The sequence below is a fragment of the Pterocles gutturalis genome, unplaced genomic scaffold (genome assembly GCF_000699245.1).
Source record: "Pterocles gutturalis isolate BGI_N339 unplaced genomic scaffold, ASM69924v1 scaffold47383, whole genome shotgun sequence".
Lineage (NCBI taxonomy): Eukaryota > Metazoa > Chordata > Aves > Pterocliformes > Pteroclidae > Pterocles > Pterocles gutturalis.
In genome coordinates, this window is record NW_010124729.1 from 1 (window position 1) to 22438 (window position 22438).

Genomic DNA, 22438 nt, shown 5'->3' on the forward strand with positions numbered 1-22438 from the left:
CATCCGATAATCTTCTTCTCCAAAATGGATTTTAGTCAGAGCAATTTGTTTGGATACATAGAAGACCTGCAGGAACTAACTATTATAGAGAGGCCAGTACGCAGGAGCCTGAAGGTACATACTTCAAAATAGAACGGTGCTTGAAAATCCATTTGAAATTGTGTCTCGTTTTATTTATGCACAGCTAACTGAGTAAGGCAGTTTATATTTTACAGCACCAGGATACTAAAAATTGTTTTTGGTAATTTTGGCATAAACAATCTCGAATTCTGTATAGCAGGGACTTAATATTTTAGTAGAAGAAGAATATTAAGCTGGAAAAAAATAGACTAACATCTTTAGATTAATTTATATGTGACTTGATTAAGTGATTAATAGTGATAGTGCCTTACATGGAACTGTACATCTATTACATCCCATCTTTTCTTGGTGAAAGATTTATTTGATTGAATTTGAAATGTTGGCTAGAGATTTCAAGGATTAAATTCAAATTACTCATAGAACTATCCCTGGATGTGGGGAGGAAGGGTTTTTTTTAAAGAAGATTAATATGAGGAAATAGTAAGACATTGTAAACTCATAATCTCTGTTTCATGCTTGACAGACACCAGAAGAAATAGAAAGATTGACAGTTGATGAAGAACTCAGTGATATTGAAAGGGCTGTTTATCTACTCAGGTATTTCCTAAAATAGTACTGTGAAACATTGCTGACCGTCATGCATACATACATCTTTTTTAGTGCTTTACTCTTCACTCCTTTTACTTTCTGTCTTTCAGTAGTAGTTTTTTACTTTCTGCTACGTTAAACACATAGACAAGATAAAAATAGGTACTGTGATTTTTTAAAAAAATGTGTAGAATAGGATACTTGTGTAGTTGTATAAACATTTCTTTTCTGAGTTTCTAATATGGCCCTCACCAACACTGAGCTGTACTTCATCTTCTTTTCCCCTGCAGTTGATTTTGCAAGATTCCCTGAGTGTTCACATTAATAAAACCAATCATTCAGTGACTTCGTATTCAATCTGAGGCATGAGCAGTTACCACAGACTGATAGCAGAGCTATTTGAGCATACTGTGTGCGCCTGGGCTTTCAGAAGAGAAAACTTGAGAGATTACTTTTATAGTCCTTAGGAAATACTGCAGAAGATACTATATTAATACTTCCCTGTGTTCTGGTTCATTTCACCTCCTTCATCTTGTTCTTTAAAGTATTTGCAGCTACTTGAATAATTTAAATTTTGATAGTTTATAGATCTTTCAACTACTGTGTAAGTCATCTTTGAGACTACAAATGTTCTGAGGGATTTTGGTTTGCATATGCATTTTTGAACAATAACTAGTAATTGGAGAACCAGCTGCAGCTCCCTCTCAGTTTGCTTATTCTGCTATTTTAAGTGCTCTTCTAGTCTATGCCTTTCCTCAATGTTTAGAGTACATATTCTCAGTGCCTTAATTTTCTCTTTTTGGGGTGCATGGCATTATTTTTAGGTAAGCATTTTTGTCCACTGATGCTACTTTAGATACTGAATTTGGTTAATGTTTTTTTAATGCTGAACTTTATTAAATTGTGGATTTTAAAACTTGCTTTGCTAATAGTTCCTGTAATCAAAGCAGTCTGTTGACTATAGGGAAATTCAGAGTTTGCATCTGGTGCATATCATTGCAAAGGATGCATATATATTTTGGGTTTTACCTCACAGCAAGCAGCATAGTTCACTTTTTTTTTTTTTTTTTTTTTCTTTCAGGAGCAAATTTCTTTGCTCTATTCCCAATTAAAGATCATGTTTCCAGCAGTATGTCTTTACTGGATCTTTGCCTTGTTAAAGGGTAAAAGGTTCCACTTTGTATCTTTCATCTTACTAATTGCTTTTCAGCCTGGCCTTGAACTTCTCCTGACATCTTCATTTGCTTTCTCTCTACTTGAGCAGCTATTCTGGGGACATAATATTCTTTTCCTTGTGATGATGTTTTCATTTTTGCTCTGCCTTGTCCTTGTAGCTTCATCTCTGTTTGATAAGCTTTTTGTAAGGCAATCACTTGCTGTGATTGTCCAGATGTGTTAATACAATAATCCAGTGGAAGCTTTTGCTGTTCAATGGTACATTGCCTTGCCTGAATTGAGTGGAGTATAAGCAAGAAAAGTTGAAAAGCTGCCTGTAACACAGGTAGTATCTTTTATATAATGTACAAAGGTATGTATTTTGGGCTTGTCTGATGTTTTTTAATCTAGTATAATACAATACTCTCGCCTGTTCTTGTTTGACAATAATGTCAGTCTGGTGTTTTAATGCCTCATTTTCTCACACAGATGCATTATTTGCTGTCCTTCAGGTTGTCCCTTATGTGGAACTCTCCTTGATATTTTCCAAAAAGACACTGCCTTTTCTGAAAATCCCAATATACAAATTGCTTTGGTGAGACTGAAATGAATTGTTAATGATGTCTGTGTTGTGTTCCATTTGGAAGGGCTGATGCTATCTGCACATACATTAAAAAATATGCAAGAGCAATACTAGAAAGCAAATCTCTTACCTTAAGTATCTACAAATAGTATCAAAATACTTCCTGTGGTGTCACATTGTCTTTTATATTGTCATTTATGTAACTCTAATGTGCAAGTTGGAGATTTTTAATCTACTGAGGATGATATCTTTAGTGTTGCTTGTAGAGTACAATGAAGCTGACTAATACTGAGTTAAACCTTTGTATGGTACAGCAAAGCTAATGTTTAGTAATTACTTTCTGTGAAAGCCCAAAAAGAGTCCTCACATTTTAATCGCTTTCATTCTGAACAAAAGAGCCCTACCACTTTCTTCTCTTTTTGCATTCTCCTTTGCCTCCAAACCTGCCCCCAACTTCTCCTCCCCACCTTGAACTTGGATACTCTGGTCTGCTTATATGCAGAGTTGTTGTATGTTTAGTAGATACTTGCTTTTGACACATTTCTGCTTCTGAAGTCTTTACTGGTGTAGTCTGAGAATAGATACATTTGCATCCTAGTTGGAGAGAATAGTACAGCCTTTTACTGTCTGAGGTTTTTGGTGCCTGAATAGTGGTTTTTGTTTGTTTTATTTTTGTGGGATTCACCCCCTCCCGCCCCTTTTTTTTCTCCAGTGACTGATTTTTGCTATACTGTGTGTATGAGGAGGTAATAACTTCCCAGCTCTCATCAGTTTCATCGGTTCATTCTTTTTTCACCTCTTGTATTACTTTTCATTTGCCAGTAACACAATGGAGTTTCTGGCATGCTCTCTTACTTCGTCATATTGTACAGTTATTTGTTTTGCTCATCCAGTATATATTTGTATCCATATAATGATTTCCTCAATCTCTTGTCTGTCTGTATCTGCCATTAAGTATTGTCATAGGTTTTGTAAATTTCTCTTCATTGCCTTGTTGTAAGTATGACATAAATGTCTACAAATGTTCTTAGCACATGGTGAGTACACTGACACATTAATCCTGTCTGAAACCTCACTTTCACGGGAAGGTGGCTTCATTTTATTTGGTTTTCTTTTCATTACCTATCATGGTTTGGTTTTACGTTCTAAAGTGATAACTGTAATTTTAATAATCCTGGCAAGTTTATATAGATATATATTTAATTATTATTTTTAGGGGATGACTTTGCTTTCAGTCTCCCCTTTTCTGCCACTCCTGTTCTTCAGATAACTATGTAATGAGGTAGATTGACAAGATGATCTGGCTAGAGCTGATAATTTTTAGTCAGATTAGTTTACAGCTAAATCAATTTCTTGATTTGGCTCATCATGTGGATATAGGAACAGTTGTGCAAGCAAAAGGAAAGGACTCAGTAGCTCTCCTGGTGGCCAGGGTCACTTTAATATGACATAAGCATGGGTGAACTTCAGCTTTAGATCATTGTTGCCCAGAGTACCCAGTTTTAATTGGGTAACATTCTGCAATTAGACAGCAAGTTCTAATTTAGTAAGAATGTGGTAGCAAATTGAACTGTCATTTGCTGTAATCTTAACCTTGATTCTGGTTGAGGAACTGGGCTGTCTTAGACCAGGTTGTCAGGGATGTTTATGCACTTGCTTGGAAGTCAAATGGATTTAGGTACCTAAAGAGGGAGAGGAATGTGAGTGTCTAACGAACTATGTTTTCGAGCTTCACCCTGAGTGCTTGGAGGTATTTGGCGGGTCTTACTGGAATCACTGACGAGTTGTATTCTAACTGTATTTGAACGTTGCTGGCCCAACAGAAGAACAAGGAGAGCAAAATAGCCATGTGCATCTCAACCATGTCGGTGTCAAGATTGATGATTTATTGTAAAAACATCAGCAGATGAAGACAAGCTGCCAGACTTTCTGCTGAAGCGACTGAATAGTTTACATTCCACTTCAGGGCATCGTGACCTCTACCAGAACAGTGGCAATAAGCAGCTCAGGGGCAGTAATTTTTATTAAACTTTTGCCTATAGTCTTAGTTTCCATGTTTGCTGATATTTGATTGATTTTATTACTTATTTTTATTTGTCTTACTGTAGCTCACCCTTTTATGTCATACAAACAATAGCAAAATTCATATTCTTTGCCTGATGTAGATCTGGTTTGGATACAGGGATGCTTACTGGCATGCACACTGTAGTGTGGTTTGTTTTCTGAGGGCTTTTCTGGTAGATTTCCCTAGGGGTTTTACATTGTTGTGTGTACTGTATTATTTTGTATTCAGCTACTTCTTGTTTCTTTGTGCCTGCTTAGAGTTAGAGCTTCCAGGCCTTGACATTTTTGTCATACTCAAAATATCAGGGTAATAATGAGTTCTCAAGGTGGAAGATTGAATTATTCACCCTTTTGGGAACATACTGTACTTTGGTTTTGGAGTGATCCTATCTCTCAGTTTAGCAAAGAACACAATCCCCCTCCAAAACATTTAGCACAGTTTTTGAAGGCACAATAGATACTTTATCTAGATTGGAAAGAATTCAATGCCTATAAACTGAGCATATCTTAAAAAAAAAAAAAAAAGTTGTACTTTATTGTAGCCATCTTTGATTAGCTAGAGTATTCTCAAATTCTAAACATCTTTTTATACAGTGTGTGTTAATTATGAGTGTCAAAACAACTACTATTTAAAAGCTGCTGTTTTAAAAAAATAATTTCCTTTTAGTTTTTAGTCTTCATCATGTTAGTTTTGGAGGTTTTATTTTCTTTGTATAGTGCAGGCAACTCGCCTTTGAATTTAAAGGAAAGCTTTAATTTAAATGTACCTTTAGGAACAGATTTTCTAATGTAAACATTGTGTCTTTTTTTTTTTTTGGTACACAATTGTGAGAACTGGCTACTCAGTTCAAATTATACAGCTTCTGAATTTATGATCATGATGCATACATAGTATACTGAAAGATCCAGCTGTCATGCTAAGCACATTGGAAAATAATTCTTCCAACTATACTGGCAAGCTGTCAATGCTAATTAAAAAGTATTTCCTTTATTTATTTTTATTTTTTTTTTTACTGGGCATAATTTAATGTTGTCTTTTGTTTTGTAAATTACAACTTAAATTTTATAAAAGTTTAATTCCTGATTCACTTGGATGGATAAATTAGTTGCTTGACCTTGACTCTGTTATGCCAATAAATTAATGTACATGAAATTGATTCTTTCACCCTAAGGTGAGAGGTGTACCTGTAGTCTTCTGAAATGATGTTAAGTCACATACTTTGATTAAAATTAAGATTTGTGCAAATATTTCTGTTGATCATATTTGCTGAGTTGAAACTAAAGCTGAGGAACCATCTGTAAATATATAGAGCAGAGTTAATATAGTGCTCTGAGAAAGATTAAAAAAAAAAAAAAGGAGAGAGAGGAAAATCTTAATTTCCGTTTTCTTTCTCAGGCCACAGGCAATGCAGGAAGATGGCAGTGCCAGTCCTTTCCCTGTTCAAGGATTTATGCTGTGTTGCCCTTGTGCCTGCACAGCACATTGGGGAATGTATCTGAGACAAATCCTGAAAATAATGGTTAGTTTTAAAACAGGTCAACTGTGTGATCCAGGACTTTGTGCACCTGAAAAAAAGCCCTGTGCCAGCACAAGAGAAGTGTGCAGCAGCATGGGAACAGTGCTTGGGAATGGGTCAAATGGCTTTGACCCATTAGCACTACATTTGACTGCCTTATGGTATTCATGAAGCTGAGATTTCTTGGTGTATAGTTTCATAGCCAAATTAAGCTGAATTAAGCTTTTCCTATATCAGAAAGAGTAGCTCTTCTCTCTTTATGTCACTGTGTGTTTCTGATAGGTTTTGTGCAACAGCACTAATGCTGTTGCAGCCACGCAGTCTCGGTCAGATTAGGGAACTGATACAACAATTTTTTCAGGTACTTGCTTCCAACAAAATGTGCAACTCTATGACTGCTCATGGTGCTATAAGCACGAGCCTGAGCAGAGATGTCACAGCTGGTAGGTCACTCTTCCATTAATAGCAGAACAGATTTAGTTCAGGTAATGCTAGTCTTGAATCTGTGCTTTGAATTTGTGAAGTCAAGTACTGGTTGAAAAGGTGGGAGTCTATGAAGGATCAGCTGTAGTGTATTTAATGAGCCCTTTGACATTAAATGGACTTCTGGAAGCCTGCGTGAGATCTGTGATGAGTGAGATTGGTGGTTGCTCTTCCTTATGCATTGTCAAATTCTTCTCTGGAGATGTCAATTATATTTACGTTTCAGAGCATCTTTTTGCATGACATAAAAGGAGAAACCAGGTAGCTGTGTGGATGCCTTTATAAACAGTAAACACAGTTGAAAAAGCTGTGGGTTTTCTTAGCATCTAAAAATCGTTTTGTTGCCTTGGGAAAACCTCATCATGTTCTCCCAGAAAAGATCTACACAGGAGTATTCAGCTAAATATTTACAATGTTTCTTTCTACATGTCAGATCCCATATAGGAAAAGCATGTTGCCCAGCAGGAGACTGAGTTTGTTTTGTTTTTGTTTAGATGAGCACTGGCATTTAATAAATAACAGCTGCACAGTTGATTTTGAGATGGCACATAATTAGTGTGTAAGTAAAATAACTCTCCTTTATTTCACCTTCCTTAGAAAGCTGCAAGTGTTTCTAAAAACATTTTGAACTTGTAAGGAGCTTTTATTCTCATGCTTACTCAATATTGCTAATTTATGTTTGTATCCTTTGCCTGTTTTAGCAAAAGATGATAGTATTGTACTAGTTTATGTCAGCACCGGGAGGTGCATCCAATGGAAGCTGCTTGAGGATGTAGATGGGAAAATGTAATGTTTTGTGTTAGAATATATCAAAGATAGAAACTCATCAAAGAGTAGCTCAAGCTGTCTATTTATGGCAAATCTGAGAATACTTCTACGTGATCTAATATATTGACTGTCATAGGCTAGTGACTGATTTTCTTGGAAACTCTCGGTGTTTCCAGGACTACTTTATTACAGGCCAAGGGAGCCATTCACATGTCATGGTGTGGTACTTCCAAGGCCCTGCTCTCTGTCTCTCCTTCATTTTTTGCTGACAGAGAGAAGCAGCAGCCGTTGGTACTGGCCCAGCTACTCTTCCCATAAAAGCAGTAGTAGATGTTTCAGTTTTGCGAGTATGAGAGTAGTAGCATGCACCATTACCTGTCCCAAAAATCAGAGTACTCTGAGACTCTTCAGAATAATGATTCTTAGTGCTGATACACCACATATTTTTACATTCAGAGCTCTTTCAGATACTTGTCTGAATCTCCACAAAGCAAGGCAGATAACACTCCGTTATGTATTGGTTCACATTGCTGCACTTTGTAAACTTTGTGTGAAGGGAAGTTGTTCTACGGAGATGAAATTATGATTATAATTTAGGGACTTTAGGATCTAGAACTGCAGGTTTGGGCAGGTTGTGCCTCAGCTGACACACTATGACAGGAATAATTTAGAATGAGACAAGAAATAGCTTAACTGAGGTTTAATATTAATCCTTCTCTCTGGGGTATACTTGTAGAGCTGTTTTATTTAGCTATTTTTAGAGTTAACTTTAGTAGTATTAATGTTTTTGTCTTTGTTCCACCAGCTCGTAGTCTAAATGCCAACACTGTGGTAACATTACACTGGATCTTCGTCAGGCCTCAGAGCCCAAAGCTTTATGTCACCTTAAAGAAACCAGGATTATTAAACAGAAATTTTTACACTGGGAAAACAGAATGGGAATGTAGACAGTTTTTGAGACTAAGTGATTCAAGGAGGTCTTCATTATTCGTTGAGAAGTTCTCCTACTTTGGTAGGGGTGTCTTATTTAATCTTTCAGGGGCAGCTTTTTGTATGAGAATAATACTCTTTAGGTCTTGAAGACAAGCTGAAAAGGAAGTTAAAAGTGATTTCTATAGTGAGGATTTCTATTGAAGTAGTCTAGCAAAACCCATATTACAGGTGAAGAACCAACTGTTTAAATTATACACAATTACAGGACTCTGCCTGACAAAGACGGTCGCTTCAAAGTCCAAAACTGATGCCACAAGTAGCATCTCTAACCAAAGAGAGAGTCATGCCCTCAGGGAAAGGTTTTTAAAGACAGGCTAATCATGCAAAAAATAATCTTTTCATTTGAACATGATAGTGATGGGAAGGCTATGTAACTGAGTTGTTGTCAAAACTCACACTTTGAGAATTAACATGTCACTGGCATTCTTACATCTTGATTTCCTCTTTCTTTCCCCCCCTGCCCCCATGTATAATTAACTTCCTAGATCAGGTTGTGTGTGGGTCTTTCCAGTCTGAACAATAACAGTGTCCTTTGCAGGCTTTGAAAATAAGGCTTCTCTAACTCTTATGCCTCAGTCTGTTAAAACTAGATTTACATGGCTATCACATTCACTGCAGAAGTTGCTCCTCTCTCCATGGATAACCTTGCTGGTCTTGTGGAGACACCTTTCGAAAAGATGGAGTCTTCCCCATTGCATGTTAATGTGCTATAGCCTATCAGATGAACACCCCTGTCTGTGGAAAAAAAAAGTCTTTCTGCTTTATGAGTCATAATAAAACAGAATGAGAAAAGAGGCAAAGAACCACTTGTTAACTTCTGCTAGATCTCTTAGATACATCTGTCTGAGACATGCTCTTTTGCCTCTGGCTGATACTTTCATAGAAGCAGGAAAATGTACCAGATATTTCATATCCATGTTATTATTTGAATGGGCTCTTGACGATTCAGGTATTCTTATGTAAATTCTATCTTTCAGTGTATTTTCCATTCAAAAAAATGTTTCTGCATGTTTCTTTTTGCAAAGCATTACTCTACGAGGGGTTAATGTTTAGGAATAAAATTATCAGGTTCTGGATATATTCGTCTGTATCTTGGTAGCTGTTGTTTCAGGAGTAGTTTTCTTTATTCCATGTTCTTGCGTGGCTGTGGGTTCTGAGAATGTGTACAACTCTCACGTGCAGATTAGCTGAGTCATTCCTTGTCAGTCATACAAAGTCACAGCAGGACCGACGGAAATTGCTGTGCTTTCTTGGACTTCTTAACTCTTGTTGGCCATCTACCCCTTACATACTAATGGGTTTTAGATACCTACCCCTTTCCTAACAGTATCTATGAATAGGCAATACTTCTTAGTCATTTTATAATTCCAAAATTACACGCTCTATTTGCAGAAACATGCTACGGTGTGATTTCAGTCCCAGCGTTTCTCTGCAATTCCTGCTTCCCTGTTCTTCCACTGTTTTTCACTTTACTATAGCATAAGGAAGTCAGATTCAGGCTGTGCGTAAGCAGGGGTAGGTAAACTGACATGAATGGAATTGAATCATTTTAAGTGTGTATGAATCCAAGCTGAGTATAGTAAACCGGGGGTCTTTTTTTATTTACTTTTAACTACTTAGAGTAACCAGGAAGGTATTTGTAGGTCTTCAGACATTTTTTTTAAAATTTACGTTTCCTGTGCAATTATAGAAATAAAGGTGACCAGCATCATCAGATAATGTATAATGATGAAAAAAGACTGAAGCCTCAAAGAGCATAGTCTTACATTCTTTCTAACGGGGAAGACAAAAGTCACTTATCCATTCTTCTTGTCCTTATCCATTTTTCAATAATCTCCTAGTTTTAAGAGAATTCTTCTGGCTTTGCAAAGAGAGCAATAAATTTTTTGTATAGTGTTTTTCTCATAGGTTTTTAAAGTTAAATATTCCACTTGACTGTGAAAAAAATATTGGGGTTTTTTTCCCCAATATGACTTAAATCAGAATGATATAATTTGTTTTTATTTTTTTAATTGGCAATGCACTGCAACTTTGAATAAAATTGCAAAAGTTGCCACAGGGTTTTCTCTGGCAGTCCAGGAGTGTGGAGAAGGTTGTAAGCAGAAAGTATTGGAGCCCGTTTTTTTTGCTTATGAGAACAGCTTTGCATACAAACTGTCAATTATACCCCTAGTAAAGCTTTGAGTCCACATTTCTTGAAGTAAAAAAAGGTGAATTAATCTGGGTAGGTATCAGTTAGCTTTCCCCCTGATGGCTATTGTTGAACAACATTAAGAACTGGAGCTGTCAATTTATGCTAAGATTAAACAGAAATTTTTCAAAGCTGCCTGTATAACTCCAACACATTTCTCTTTTTACCAGTTGGAGAAGAGCAAGAAAGTTGGATTCAAGCTGGGTCAAAGCATTGATAACTCAATTGATAGAAACAGAGCTACACAGTGGGAGAAGTGCTGTTGCAGTCAGTAGTGCCAATACATTTTGTTTGCAAGGGGTTATGTCTGCAAAATGGGATGGTTTACTGTTTTCCTATGCTGCATGAGAAGTGCAGCTCACCAGCTTGTGGTATGACTTTCCTAAGTAGAATATATTCTCTTTTAAAATTTCTTTTTTTCTTTTTTTTTTCTTCCCCCCCCCCCAGGTGAAATTGCTTGGTAACTTCAGTTACCAAGAGTATGTTGAGAAGGCTAGACTAGGGATAGTAAAGAAATGCTTTAAAAATGCTAACTATGTTTTTGTTGTGAATATGAAATGATTGTATTGTCTCTGGCAGAATAAACATATGTAAAAGAAATGTGAAGGGCATCTGCTTTAATGTACATATTTACGTGGTAATATTGCTTACAGTGTTGTGCAGGCCTAGAGATAAAAACACTGGCTTTAAAGGGAGAAACAGAAAAAGATGCCATTTTCACTGCTGAAATTGTAACTGAGCTTTTTGAGGAGGAGGATTATGTCCATATTAAATAGCAAAATATGAGTCATAGACTCATTGCTGCTTGCACCAAAATTCTTGTGTTATAAACAGTTAATCTCCTTTATTGAATTTAATTTAAAAGCTCAGGATTAGGATACCTATTTATCTGCCATTTTGGGAGCTAGAAGTTATTTAGGGTATGGTCTTCAGGGCAAGATTTATTTTTATTTTTGCTTTTTACAACTCCATCAAGTGGTAACCACAACATCAATGGAGAAGAGGATGATGAGTACTTAAAATGAACCTGCTTCTACAGATAACTGTCAGATAAGTACACTTGTGCTCTGGTCACTTAAACTGTCCCACCTATTTGAAAGCGATGTATTAGAAAGTAGATAGATCAATACAATTAATATCCAGATCTCTGTATCTTTCTTGTTTATTGCCAATTATGAAGGCTCGAAGTACGTATTTTTCCAGTACCTCATCTTACTTCCTGATTAAATAGAGAGGATGATTTTTTTTTTTTAACGAACAATTGGAAAATGTCAGCTTTTGGATCTATTGTGTGTAATACCTATAAGACCCATGAGCTGAAGAAGAGTCTGAGTAGATATTAGTACTTGTTAGGTTGTTTGAGGTATTCATGACTCATTTCATGTGTTTTTTTGGTGAAGGATGCAAGTATTACATATTTTTTTTTTATTCTGTTGCTCCCCCTTTTTGAGTCCAACATACAGAAGACTGATTTTATTTTTTCCCAAATGCAATTCCTTCCCTTGCAAATGCATACATCTTATTTTCCTTTTCTTTGCCATCTTCCCTATGACTGAAAGTTTTCCTAAAGCTCATAATTTTCAGGAGAATACACACTGAATACCAGTTGAGATAGCTTGTGTGACACCTGTAAAGACTGTGTTGGCCCTGTGATACTCGTACAGAACTTTGTGTCATTCTGGATGCACAGAAATAACATTGATGTTCTAAGCACTGTGTGCTGTTTTTAAGGTAAATTCTACCTGTAGCTATCCATGTGCATGGGTGCCATATAAGATACCTAATAAAAGTATTATTCATGAAAATAGTACATTGTTAATATTCCACTATGAGTTTAGACTAAAAATTTACTGTCCCACACCTTTTAGTAATCAATTAATTTTGTTCATTTTCAGTTACAAAACAAACCAAAGGTGGTGGGGAGGAGGGAAGTGATGTGGAAGTAGTATTGTATCAATGCTTGCTTTTTACTGTATTTTTAATTTTTCCATGTTACTTTCACTTCCATAGAAGGATATTGATACTAACGTAGTAAATAGATAAACTGGATATTCTAGTGGGTAACGTTGGTGTGCAATGAAGGATCTATGTGGTTGAGCATATTTGACACACATTCAAAGGAAAGAGATATTATTTTCTTCCAGAGATGATTCTGAACTAATTTTAGTAAATGTGGGTGGAATTACTGTTAAATGCTTTATTTATTCCTTCCATTGGAGAATGTCAAACTCTTTTTGGGATAATTGTACCATTAGAAATATGTTAAAATATGAGTATGTGAGGAAAAAATAGTCTAACAAAAGGCTGTTTAAGGTCATTGTAGTGATTTTGAAGGTAGGGAATGTAATGTGGATTATAATTACCTAAACCTAGTTGGGTAGGCAGGAGGACTCTGATGGTGTGCTCATAATGATTTTTAAGAGGAATGTAAATACACATGAATTGTGTGTATATATAATACTCATTTTTAGCTACTGTTTGAAATTATTCTGCCACAGAGCCGGACATTTGCAAGACTTATGTCATCACTTCAATTTGTTTATTATGTTAATTGTATTATCTGGTTTGATTATCTGTTCACTCCAAGCTGTGTGCCATCAATAGAACAAATCTCATATATTTCTGAGAGACGTGACTCTAACTCTTTCTTCATTTTAATTAAGTAGCTGAATTTCATCCTACTTTCCAAGTGAACATGAATCAAGTAAAGCACTTTTTTGTTTGACAGAACGTGAATCAGCAACAGCTTGGAACAGGAGTAATTTTTAGTTATTTGCATGTTTACCTCAGAAAACTGCCTTTGATCTGTGATTGCTTCTGACAGAGGAGAAAACAACACTGGAGTTAGCTGTTTGACATTGTATTGCTGATGCGTGTAACTGTACCAGACTGAAGTAGATGTCCAATACTACTTGAAAATATTTGAATAATGAACAGAAGGTGAACATGCAAGGCTTCCCGCTTCTGAGCTGTCTAAAAGCTAGCTTATATGCAGACCAAGTTCACGGTTTTGTGTTTGTTTTCTAATTAGTTTTTTTCTTTTGAGTCACCAGGCCCTTTGAGTATGACAGCAATAATTTAGTACAAAATTAGTGTTAACAATTTGAAGTCATTCTGAGATCACAGTCAGACTTCCTTGGTTGGGAAAAAATAACTGCTTCTACAGCTAAAGCATCAAAAGAGTTTCTAAAATTTCAGATAAATTTTTCAGTGCTTGCAATCTTACTCCCATGTTTTTCAAATTGAAACATGAGTTCAGCTTATTATTATATATGATACCAATCTACTTAAAATATCTGTATAGATACAGAGATATATTCCCCCTCTTGCATATGGGGAAAATGCTGTGAGCAATAGCTTCAAGCCCCTGGGTTTAGTCTCTTTACCCTTTTTTATTTTTCTGTTCCTTGTTGCTTTTCATTTATTCACTGTACTCATATGCTGTACTTCTATTCATTCTGTACTCAGTGTTCTTTACAGTGTCTCTACTAGTCTTTTACATTTGCATTTTCTTTCGATCCAGTCTGTGTGATTTTGAAAATGGATGGTCAACTCGTACAAAGTATGTTTTATGTACCATTTGTCTATGTTACAGTGGTTGATGCAGCAACTTAAATTTTGTTGTTATGGATCTTATAGGCCTATTCTAAAAAGTTTGAATTTTTTGGAAGATGGCTCTAAAGCCCTTCTTGTGTTTTAAGTCTTAGAAGATTATGGTTGTTTTGGGCTTTTACCATGGTCTTCAATATAAAACAAACTCTTGCTTGTACAGAAAAGGCTTTTTTATGAAGCAATGCAGATACAGACAAACAAACCAGTAACAGTTGCTTTCCTAACCTTTGATGTGCTTTTCCTAGTGGATCTATTGTGTGTAGTACCCCACACTTACAAAACCCATGAGTTGAAGGAGACTCTAAGTAGATTTTAGTATTTGTTAGGTCATTTCAAGTGTTCATCTCATGCCATAAATAGCTAATGCTGTGTATGAAATATACTGATACAAAAAAAAATAAGACTGGAGAATGAAAAGAGATCCTGTGTCTAAATTAGACTAAGATAAATCTAGGTCAGCAGAAGTAATTTACCCTTCTAGAATTTGGTTAGCATATGTGGTTTTTTTTCTCGCTTTCTGTGTAGAAAAATTACAGGCCTTGTGCTTTTTAAGAACACTTCTTATATCATATAAAGCATGCTGTGAAATGACAAATGTTGTTGAAAGTGAAAATTATAAATTCTGAGTCAGTGAATGAGGACTGGGCAGAGGGAAAATAATATCAGCTACTGGATGATTTTTGTTATATTACCCTGGAATTGGAAATGGCATTATCTTGATCTTGGAGTGAAAAGCCTGGTTTTACTTTTCAAATTTAGACTCAAAATAAAAAACACCAGGATGAATTCTACCCAGAAACCATACAAAAGGCAATATGTGTTATAAGTCATCTAAGGAAGAAGAAACACTTGTCTTCTAGGAGATAGTAATGTTGATACTAGGGTAATATTTGAGAGGAAAAATGTGTTCCTTTGAGGCACTTTTTATATTCTTGAAACTTTCCTTAAAATTCAAGGGAGAAAAGCTTAATGTTTCCGCATAGTACTAAGTGTCTAAACTCACAGAAACTTATGATATTAGAAAGAATGAAGTTATTGTGTCATTATAGTACATTTGTTTTGCCTCAGGAACAGAAAGGAGTGTTTGTATGAATTAGAAATCCTTTCTCGCTTTGACAGTTGTTTGGCAAGCAAACAGAAATAAGAAACTTCAGTTGACCAAACTGATCCTGGTAAACAAGGTTACTATGAATACAAAACTATTGTGCAGCTAAATCTGGGGTTTCCATTCTTACTTTAATTGCTCTAGAAGTTTCATGTGTAGTGGTACATGTTCAGATATGTACTAAGATCAGATTAATTTTTATTTGTTTAATATTTAGATCATGTAGATTTTATTTAGATGTGCTGTGAAATGACCACGGGCATCTGAAGTAGAAAACCAGGATGAGAAAGTGATTTTGAAAAGGAGATTTTAATAGAAAAGGGTTACAATATCATTTGCAAAGAGATGTTCATACTGTGATATTATCAGGACTTCTGACTTCTTGAAAATGGATATTAATCAGGTGTTAGATTTTCAGATTCATTTTATTATATCTGATTTTCAGAAAAATTATAGAAGCCCGAAGATAAAGTTTCTTATCTTTTTTTGCTCTGGCTAGACAGGTAACAGAGGGAGAGATGGAAGGGTTAAAGGGTTAAAGTTGCTTAATTCTTCTTCAGCCCCATCACAGTCTTGACTTAGTCTGGTGTATATCCCTATTCTAGAATCTTGCATATTATCATAAATTTAATATATATGAAGGCTTGCATACATAAATGTTATAGTGTATTTGTACATACAGAAACAGGCCATTGGTTTGTAGGACAATTTAAATTAGTTTTGAGTTCGTTACGTATGCTGTCCAGCTAACTGTGGTCTTCAAAAACTAATGATACATAGATCTGTAATTATGTATATGTGTGTGTCTAAATGAGTAATGTTTTTTAAATTTTGTACTAGTTTTTTTGAGAACGAAGCCTCTTTTTGTAGCAGTTACTGTACAATGCCAGAAATGTAAGCAGTTTGATAATCAGATATCTGATTTTAAAAATATATCCCAAATATCTCATGTATCTTTGCAGTTTCAAATCCTAGGGCAAATTATCAGATAAAACATAATTTTGATTCCAAATACTTTTATTTGTCATTTACAACATGGTAGAGGATAATGTACAAACAATTTTGTACAGCACTTGTGGTCTATAAAACCTCCCTTGTAATGTATAGCTTCAAGAATGTGTTAATATTTGTATAGCTCATGGTTCTCACTGTTTGTTCAACTGAGGCTCTTAAAGGAAGTTATTTTATTAAAATGACAGATATTTCCATGGGACTGGGTCTGTTTATAATATACTTATTACAATATATGTCAAATAGATGTTCAGATACTCCTGTTATATAATTTATTTTTACAGAAGCATACTTAAAATGTAAGCATACATAAAATGACATAAAAGGAAGGTTTCTGCTTTACACCAGTGTTAAGAAAAGATTGTACTTTTACAGAAAATACCAGATTGTATTTTATCAATGGAGTATTCACGTTGAAATAGCATGAAAATTAGTCTTAAAATAACTCATCAATATTTGTGATTTCAAGATATTTTTCTACTTTCTAGGATTTTTTTCCTTTTTCTTACTAAAAAACCTAATATTATAAAATCAAACACAAAATTAAAACTTGTAAAAGTGTTAGTTTTTACTTAGCAAGAGTAGTATGAAGAAAACAGTTTAATAAATTTTCAGCTTGTGTCTCCCCGTCTGCATGGGAGAGATTGCTATGTGAAAATCTCCACAATAAAAGTCAAGAACATTCCCTAAGGAAGTCTTATGGGCCGAGCACTTTTATGTTACTGAGAGAAGTATTTATCTGGATTTCTAGTTTGCCTTGGCAACCATTATATTGCACAGGAGAACAGACGTCCTGGAAGGAGAATTGATATTGAATCATTTTGAATAGGCTAAATGCTGTCAGATACTGAGCTTTTATATGAATAGGAAATTTATCTTAAAATTTATGAATCACAGTCACAAAATAGTTTAGGTGATTGGGGACTTCTGGAGGTCATTTGGTCTAATGCCCTGTTCAAAGCAGGGCCAGCTGCCAAGTCTAGTGCAATTTGGTGTTAGATCAGGGTGCTCAAGACATTGTCCAGATGAGTTTTGAATGTCTCAAAGGATCCCCCAGCCAGTTTGCAAACCTGGAAACACCTATCCTGAATATAATCATAGAATCATAGTGTAGTTGTGGAGAGGAGGGACCTCTCGAGTCCACCTCTCTGCTCAAAGCAGTGTCAATTAGAACAATATATCCAATGTCTTGTCCTGAACTCAGGATTTTGGATCCTAAGGATGGAGAGTCCATCACCTGTCTGGGCAACTCATTCCAATGTTTGAGCAATCTGACATAGAATAACTTTTTTTTAAGCTTTAAGTGCAATTTTCTGTGTATTGAATTTGTCCCCATTGTCTCTCATCCTGTCACAGGCCGCATCTGGGAAGAATTTGCCTCAGTGTTCTTTGCTGCCTCACTTCAGATTTTGTACATATTAAATAAGGACCCCAAACCTCTTTTTAAGACTCAAAATCCCTGTTGTCTAAGCTACTGCTGAAATATTAGATGGTGTAATCCCTTAACCATTTTAGCGGCCCTTTGATGGACTCGCTGCCATCTGTCTATGAGTTTCGTGTGCTGAACAGAGAAGAATAATTGCCTCACTTGAGCTGCTGGTGATGTCCTTGCTAGTGCAACCCAGGATGCTGTCAGCTGACTTTGCCACAAGGATGCGTTGCTGGCTCCTGGTCAGCTTGGTGTCTGTTGGAACCTCCAGGTCCTTTCCTGACAAGCTACTTTCCAGCTGGCTGGTGCCCAGCCTCTATTGGTACATGGGGCTATTCCCCCACAGCTGCAGGACTTGCATTTTCCATTGTTGAATTTCCTAGGATCCCTGTTGGTTTGTTTCTTCAGCTTGCTGAGGCAGCACAGCCATCTGGTCTGTCAACCCCTCCTCTTGGTTTTGTGTCATCTGCATACAAGCTGAGGGTGCGCTCTGTCCCATAATCCAGGTCATTAATGAAGATGTTAGACAGTGTTGCCCCCATTGCAGAGCCCTGAGGTAAACCACTCCTGGCTGGCTTCCAGCTGTCTGCCTTGCCACTGATCACAACCCTTTAAGCTTGATTGTTCAGCCAGTTTTCAGTCCACATAACTTTCCATTTATCTAGCTTGTACTTCATCAATTTATCTATGAGGATATTGATTTCCCCTTCACAAATCCAGGCCGACCACTCCCAGTCACTTTTCTTGTCCTTTCTGTGTTTGTAAATGGTTTCTAGGAGGATTTCTTCCAGTCTCAAGGCAGTCCCAAATATAATGTAGACTTCATTTTATGAGAGTAGAGAAAACAAGTAAAAAATGCCGGGGCCTACAGGGAGAGGCTTATTGGTACGCTTGCATTTGAGCTCTTCAGTGAGCCTTGTAGATAGACCAACTCTGGTGTCACTGACTGGCAGTGAGCTGCCGGTGTCACAGCTGCAGTGAATGTTAGAACAGAAGCGCTCCAGCGTGAGAGCTTTCCCCCATTTGAGGATTCCTGGCATTGTGAAGTCACTAGGATCTCCTGTAGGATAAACTCAGAAGATGAGTCTTGAAGTTTTATATTTAAGTGATGTTATCTATGTGGATTTTGGTAGCACAAAAGAGGCAGAGATAAATTGCTCCTAAGTGTAGGGCTCTGTTGAGTTCTTCTATAATTAGCACTGTTAATAAAGGAGTAGCACTTCATTACATTGAGCTTACTGTGACTTTGAAGAAAAGATTTAGCATTTATTTTAATATATTTATTAGTACAAAACTGTCTAAATCTGAGCATTTAGCAATAATTCACTGTAATCCTGAAGTCTTTAATGTTTAAAGAAAATCTATGGTGCAGCTTCTTTGGTAGAAATAGAAGAAAAATCTTCCACAGTTGGAAAATTACAGGCTGTGTAGGTGTTGAAATGCCTCCTGCTTCACATTCTTAATTGGCAGCAAGCCAGATACTAAGCATTTCTGGTTTAAAGGGAAATACTCCCCTTTTCTTTAAATTTCTAATGCATAAAGGTTGCATTTTTTTAACCGTTAGGATTTGTTCCATCTTGATACATTGTCAATAAAATTTTCAATTAAATAGCTTTAAAAAGCTCCAAGTTACCTTGACCTTTTGCATAAATAATACAAAGGTATGCATCTTTTCCTTGAAAGTCCTTTCATAAGAAGTTGTGGGCTTCATCCTCCCTGTGACCCTTTTCCACTCTAGGAGCCCTAGATTTCTCAGTTCTGCTTTAAAGTTTGTTGGAATTAGTATGTGATGCTCAGAGAAATCAGCCATAAACATAAAAGGCTTTAATATTCATGGTTTTAAATTAGATAATAAAATGGTTTTGAATAATACAAAAATACTGCAAGCTGTAAATAGATCAGTTATTAATCATTAATATAACTCAGTTTTCAGTAGTTAACAGAATACTCTCCTTTCCCTGAGTTTAGATGTTACTGCAGGACATGTTTTTATTGAGAGAGCTCATACTTGTTTACCAAATAAGAATACAGGGATGCTAATATTAAAATCAGTCTGAAAATCTGTACTGCCATCCATTCTTGCTAGTTTTGAATGGTGTTAAAAAGGGCTTTGATGTAGCTTTGCCCTGTCAAAACTTGTCAACATTCTTGTGTTTACAGACAACAGTTAAAAATGTAGAGTGGTGTATATGGTAACTAGCCAGAAAATTAGTTCCTGATACTTTTGAAGAAAATCACATTAGCTTAACTTTACATCAGTAGCAGTCTTAACAGAGGATTAAAAACCTACAAAAATACTGATACATTTTCTCAGTTGGAATACACCTGTATTAAAAAAAAACCCAACAACAACAAACAAACACAGAATTAAAAAAAATGCAGTATTGGATTAGCAACTTTCTGTGTTCCTAAAGTAAGGTAGATACCAAGAGAAAAAGATAACCTATATTAAAAAATATAGGGAATGGTAGTTGTTTTAATGCTTTGTCAAGCTTTTTCTTCTTGACCTTAAAATAATGTATATTAAATTTGTCCTGTTTTCAGCTTCTTAAATTTTGTTTATAAATATTTTTTATCATTACACTCTGATATTGTGAATTTAAATGTGTTTTTTTCCATCTATGTTGAACTCCATCCTCAGCTGTGATTTTTGCTCACTCTTTATTATAGTAAATATATAGGTGCAATAAAGGTGAAGTCTCTGACCTGGGAATGGTTCCCAGATTTTGCTCAGTGGGTCAGAATGTTGCAGCTCTGATGACAGCGATGTATGATAACCTCAGTACAGTGCTCACAGCTTTCTGGTCACTTGTTACTCATTTCAGAATTTATGATAATTATTCTATTTGGGTTCTTATCTTTGCAATATTTAAGGTGTATATGGTCCATCAAAAAAAAGAGAAAAATACTGGTTTCTGGCGTTCATGGTGTGTAGCACCTGTTTAGAACAGTTATTGCCATGACTAAGTTTGAGATGGATCCTTCTTGATTGCTCTGGAACTCAGGGAAGGGGGAATGTTTTATTTTGTCCCACATTAGTTATATTAGTCAGGTGCTATATTCTCAGAAGCATTTCTGAAGATGTTAATATATTACTAGGTGAGAAATCAATGGACAACTTGCAGTGGTAAAGTTATGCATAAACATGAATGCCTGTAGGACTAAGGCTTGTAATGTGTTTCTGTAGGCAGGGGCCATCGTTTTATTACAATATGGGTACCTGCAGGTCAGCTAGTCTTTATGTCTGCCTTTATAGGCAGTAAACAAGCACTTCAGTGGCACTATCCATCTCATCTATTAGGCTGAGATGAATTGGTCTTCTTTGAGTCTGGTTTCTGTCCATTGAGTTTAAAGGAAAATTGTCTTAGAGGCAGACAGATACAATCTAAGATTAGGTTAATTCCCTCATATATGCTTTAGATACATGCTTTTAAATAACAGGCACTTTGTGTTATTCTATGCAAAAAATGAGACGTGTCTACCATAGCAAGATTTACTCTTTCTTGAAGGGGAAGGTTTTGGTGGAGCAGGGGTTTTCACATGTTAAGACCTTTATACAGAGTTATAGTTTGTAGTTGGTGAGTTGGGTAATTACATCTGTCTGCAGAATGGAAACCTAACACAGAAATGAACTGGGATGTGACTGGCTCTCCACCTCGCAAAGAGGATTTGAATTCCTGAATTTCTGCCCTCCAGCCTGTACATAATCTTCCACAACATACTGCCTTCTAGCATGGAAAATTATCTTTGTGAAGATGGTGAAGAATACTTTCTTTCAAAAATACACTGAAGTTGCAGTTTGCTAAACATGGTTAAGTTAATGTTGTGATACCTAATTGCTGTTTGAATGTTTTCACTGGGAAGTTATAGAATGCAAAGAAAAAAATCTTTCCAATAGGATGTTACAAAATTTCTGTCAGGGTATTTTAGTCCCTGTTGATTTTATCCAAAGCTTTTACTTTTGCTTCTTGCTTATGATACAAACATATCCTTATTTTTAAAAGTACATTTGCAATGTAAGCATTTAACAAAATATATCTAATTTGGCCTGCTTGTCTGTACCTATAATTTCATTTGATCTTCTGAATGAGATGAATGTTGAAGATCATGTAGAACATTAATGGAATGTGTAAAGACCTTTTCAGCTCTAAATGCTGCGGGAGGGCTTTGCATCTTAACTGTGCAATCTCCTAATATACTTCAGAGGCAGAACAAAACTGGAAGGTGGTTGTGCAATTCTACTGTCCTGTGACCAATTTATGTACCTAAGCCCTTTCCTGAGCTTGTATGTTTCACTAAGAAAACTTGGAGTGATGACAGTATGAGGAATGGTATATAGAAGTATTTAAACATAGTTTTACAATGAATTTATTTTAAAATTATGTGTATAATCATATTGTACACTTAATTGTAATGACACACTAAGAAAAGTATTTGCATGTGTACAGTTGAGCTTTGCATGCTTATTTAAAAATGAGCTGCTTAGCTATTGTGACAAATCTGAATTTGTTTAGCAAAACTTATTTTATGCATTTAAACAGCAAAAAGGATGTGTTGATATGTAGTTTTATTTTTAGTTTTGGCATCCAGACCCTTTGTCTTTCTGATTCCATTCTAGAAGTTTATGCATGTGAGTAGTTTTTGTTTTAATCTCATGATTTTTCTTCATTGCTGCCTAGCCATTCCATCTCATCCTGCTTTTTTTTTGTTTTTTTTTAAATTTTTCGATTGTGGGATACCATTGAGAGAGACAGGATGAGGAGAACGGTACAAGATCTGTAATCCAATCAAGTTTTCATATCCTTCTGTAATCGTGTTTGTCAATATACATCTGATTATACATCTGACTGTTTTCCCT

General features: G+C 35.8%; 1 protein-coding gene across 1 annotated transcript in view; it reads left to right on the forward strand.

The window, feature by feature from the left end:
- Positions 1–24: 24 nt before the first annotated feature.
- Positions 25–22438, forward strand: part of LOC104465329 (serine/threonine-protein phosphatase 4 regulatory subunit 4-like) — a gene marked incomplete at its 3' end in the record, with an annotated part of 27704 nt that continues 5290 nt past the window's right edge. Inside the window, exons 1-2 of the mRNA XM_010078329.1 lie at positions 25–114; positions 605–678. Coding sequence (XP_010076631.1) covers positions 25–114; positions 605–678 — 164 coding nt within the window. The remainder of the gene's footprint in view (positions 115–604; positions 679–22438) is intronic.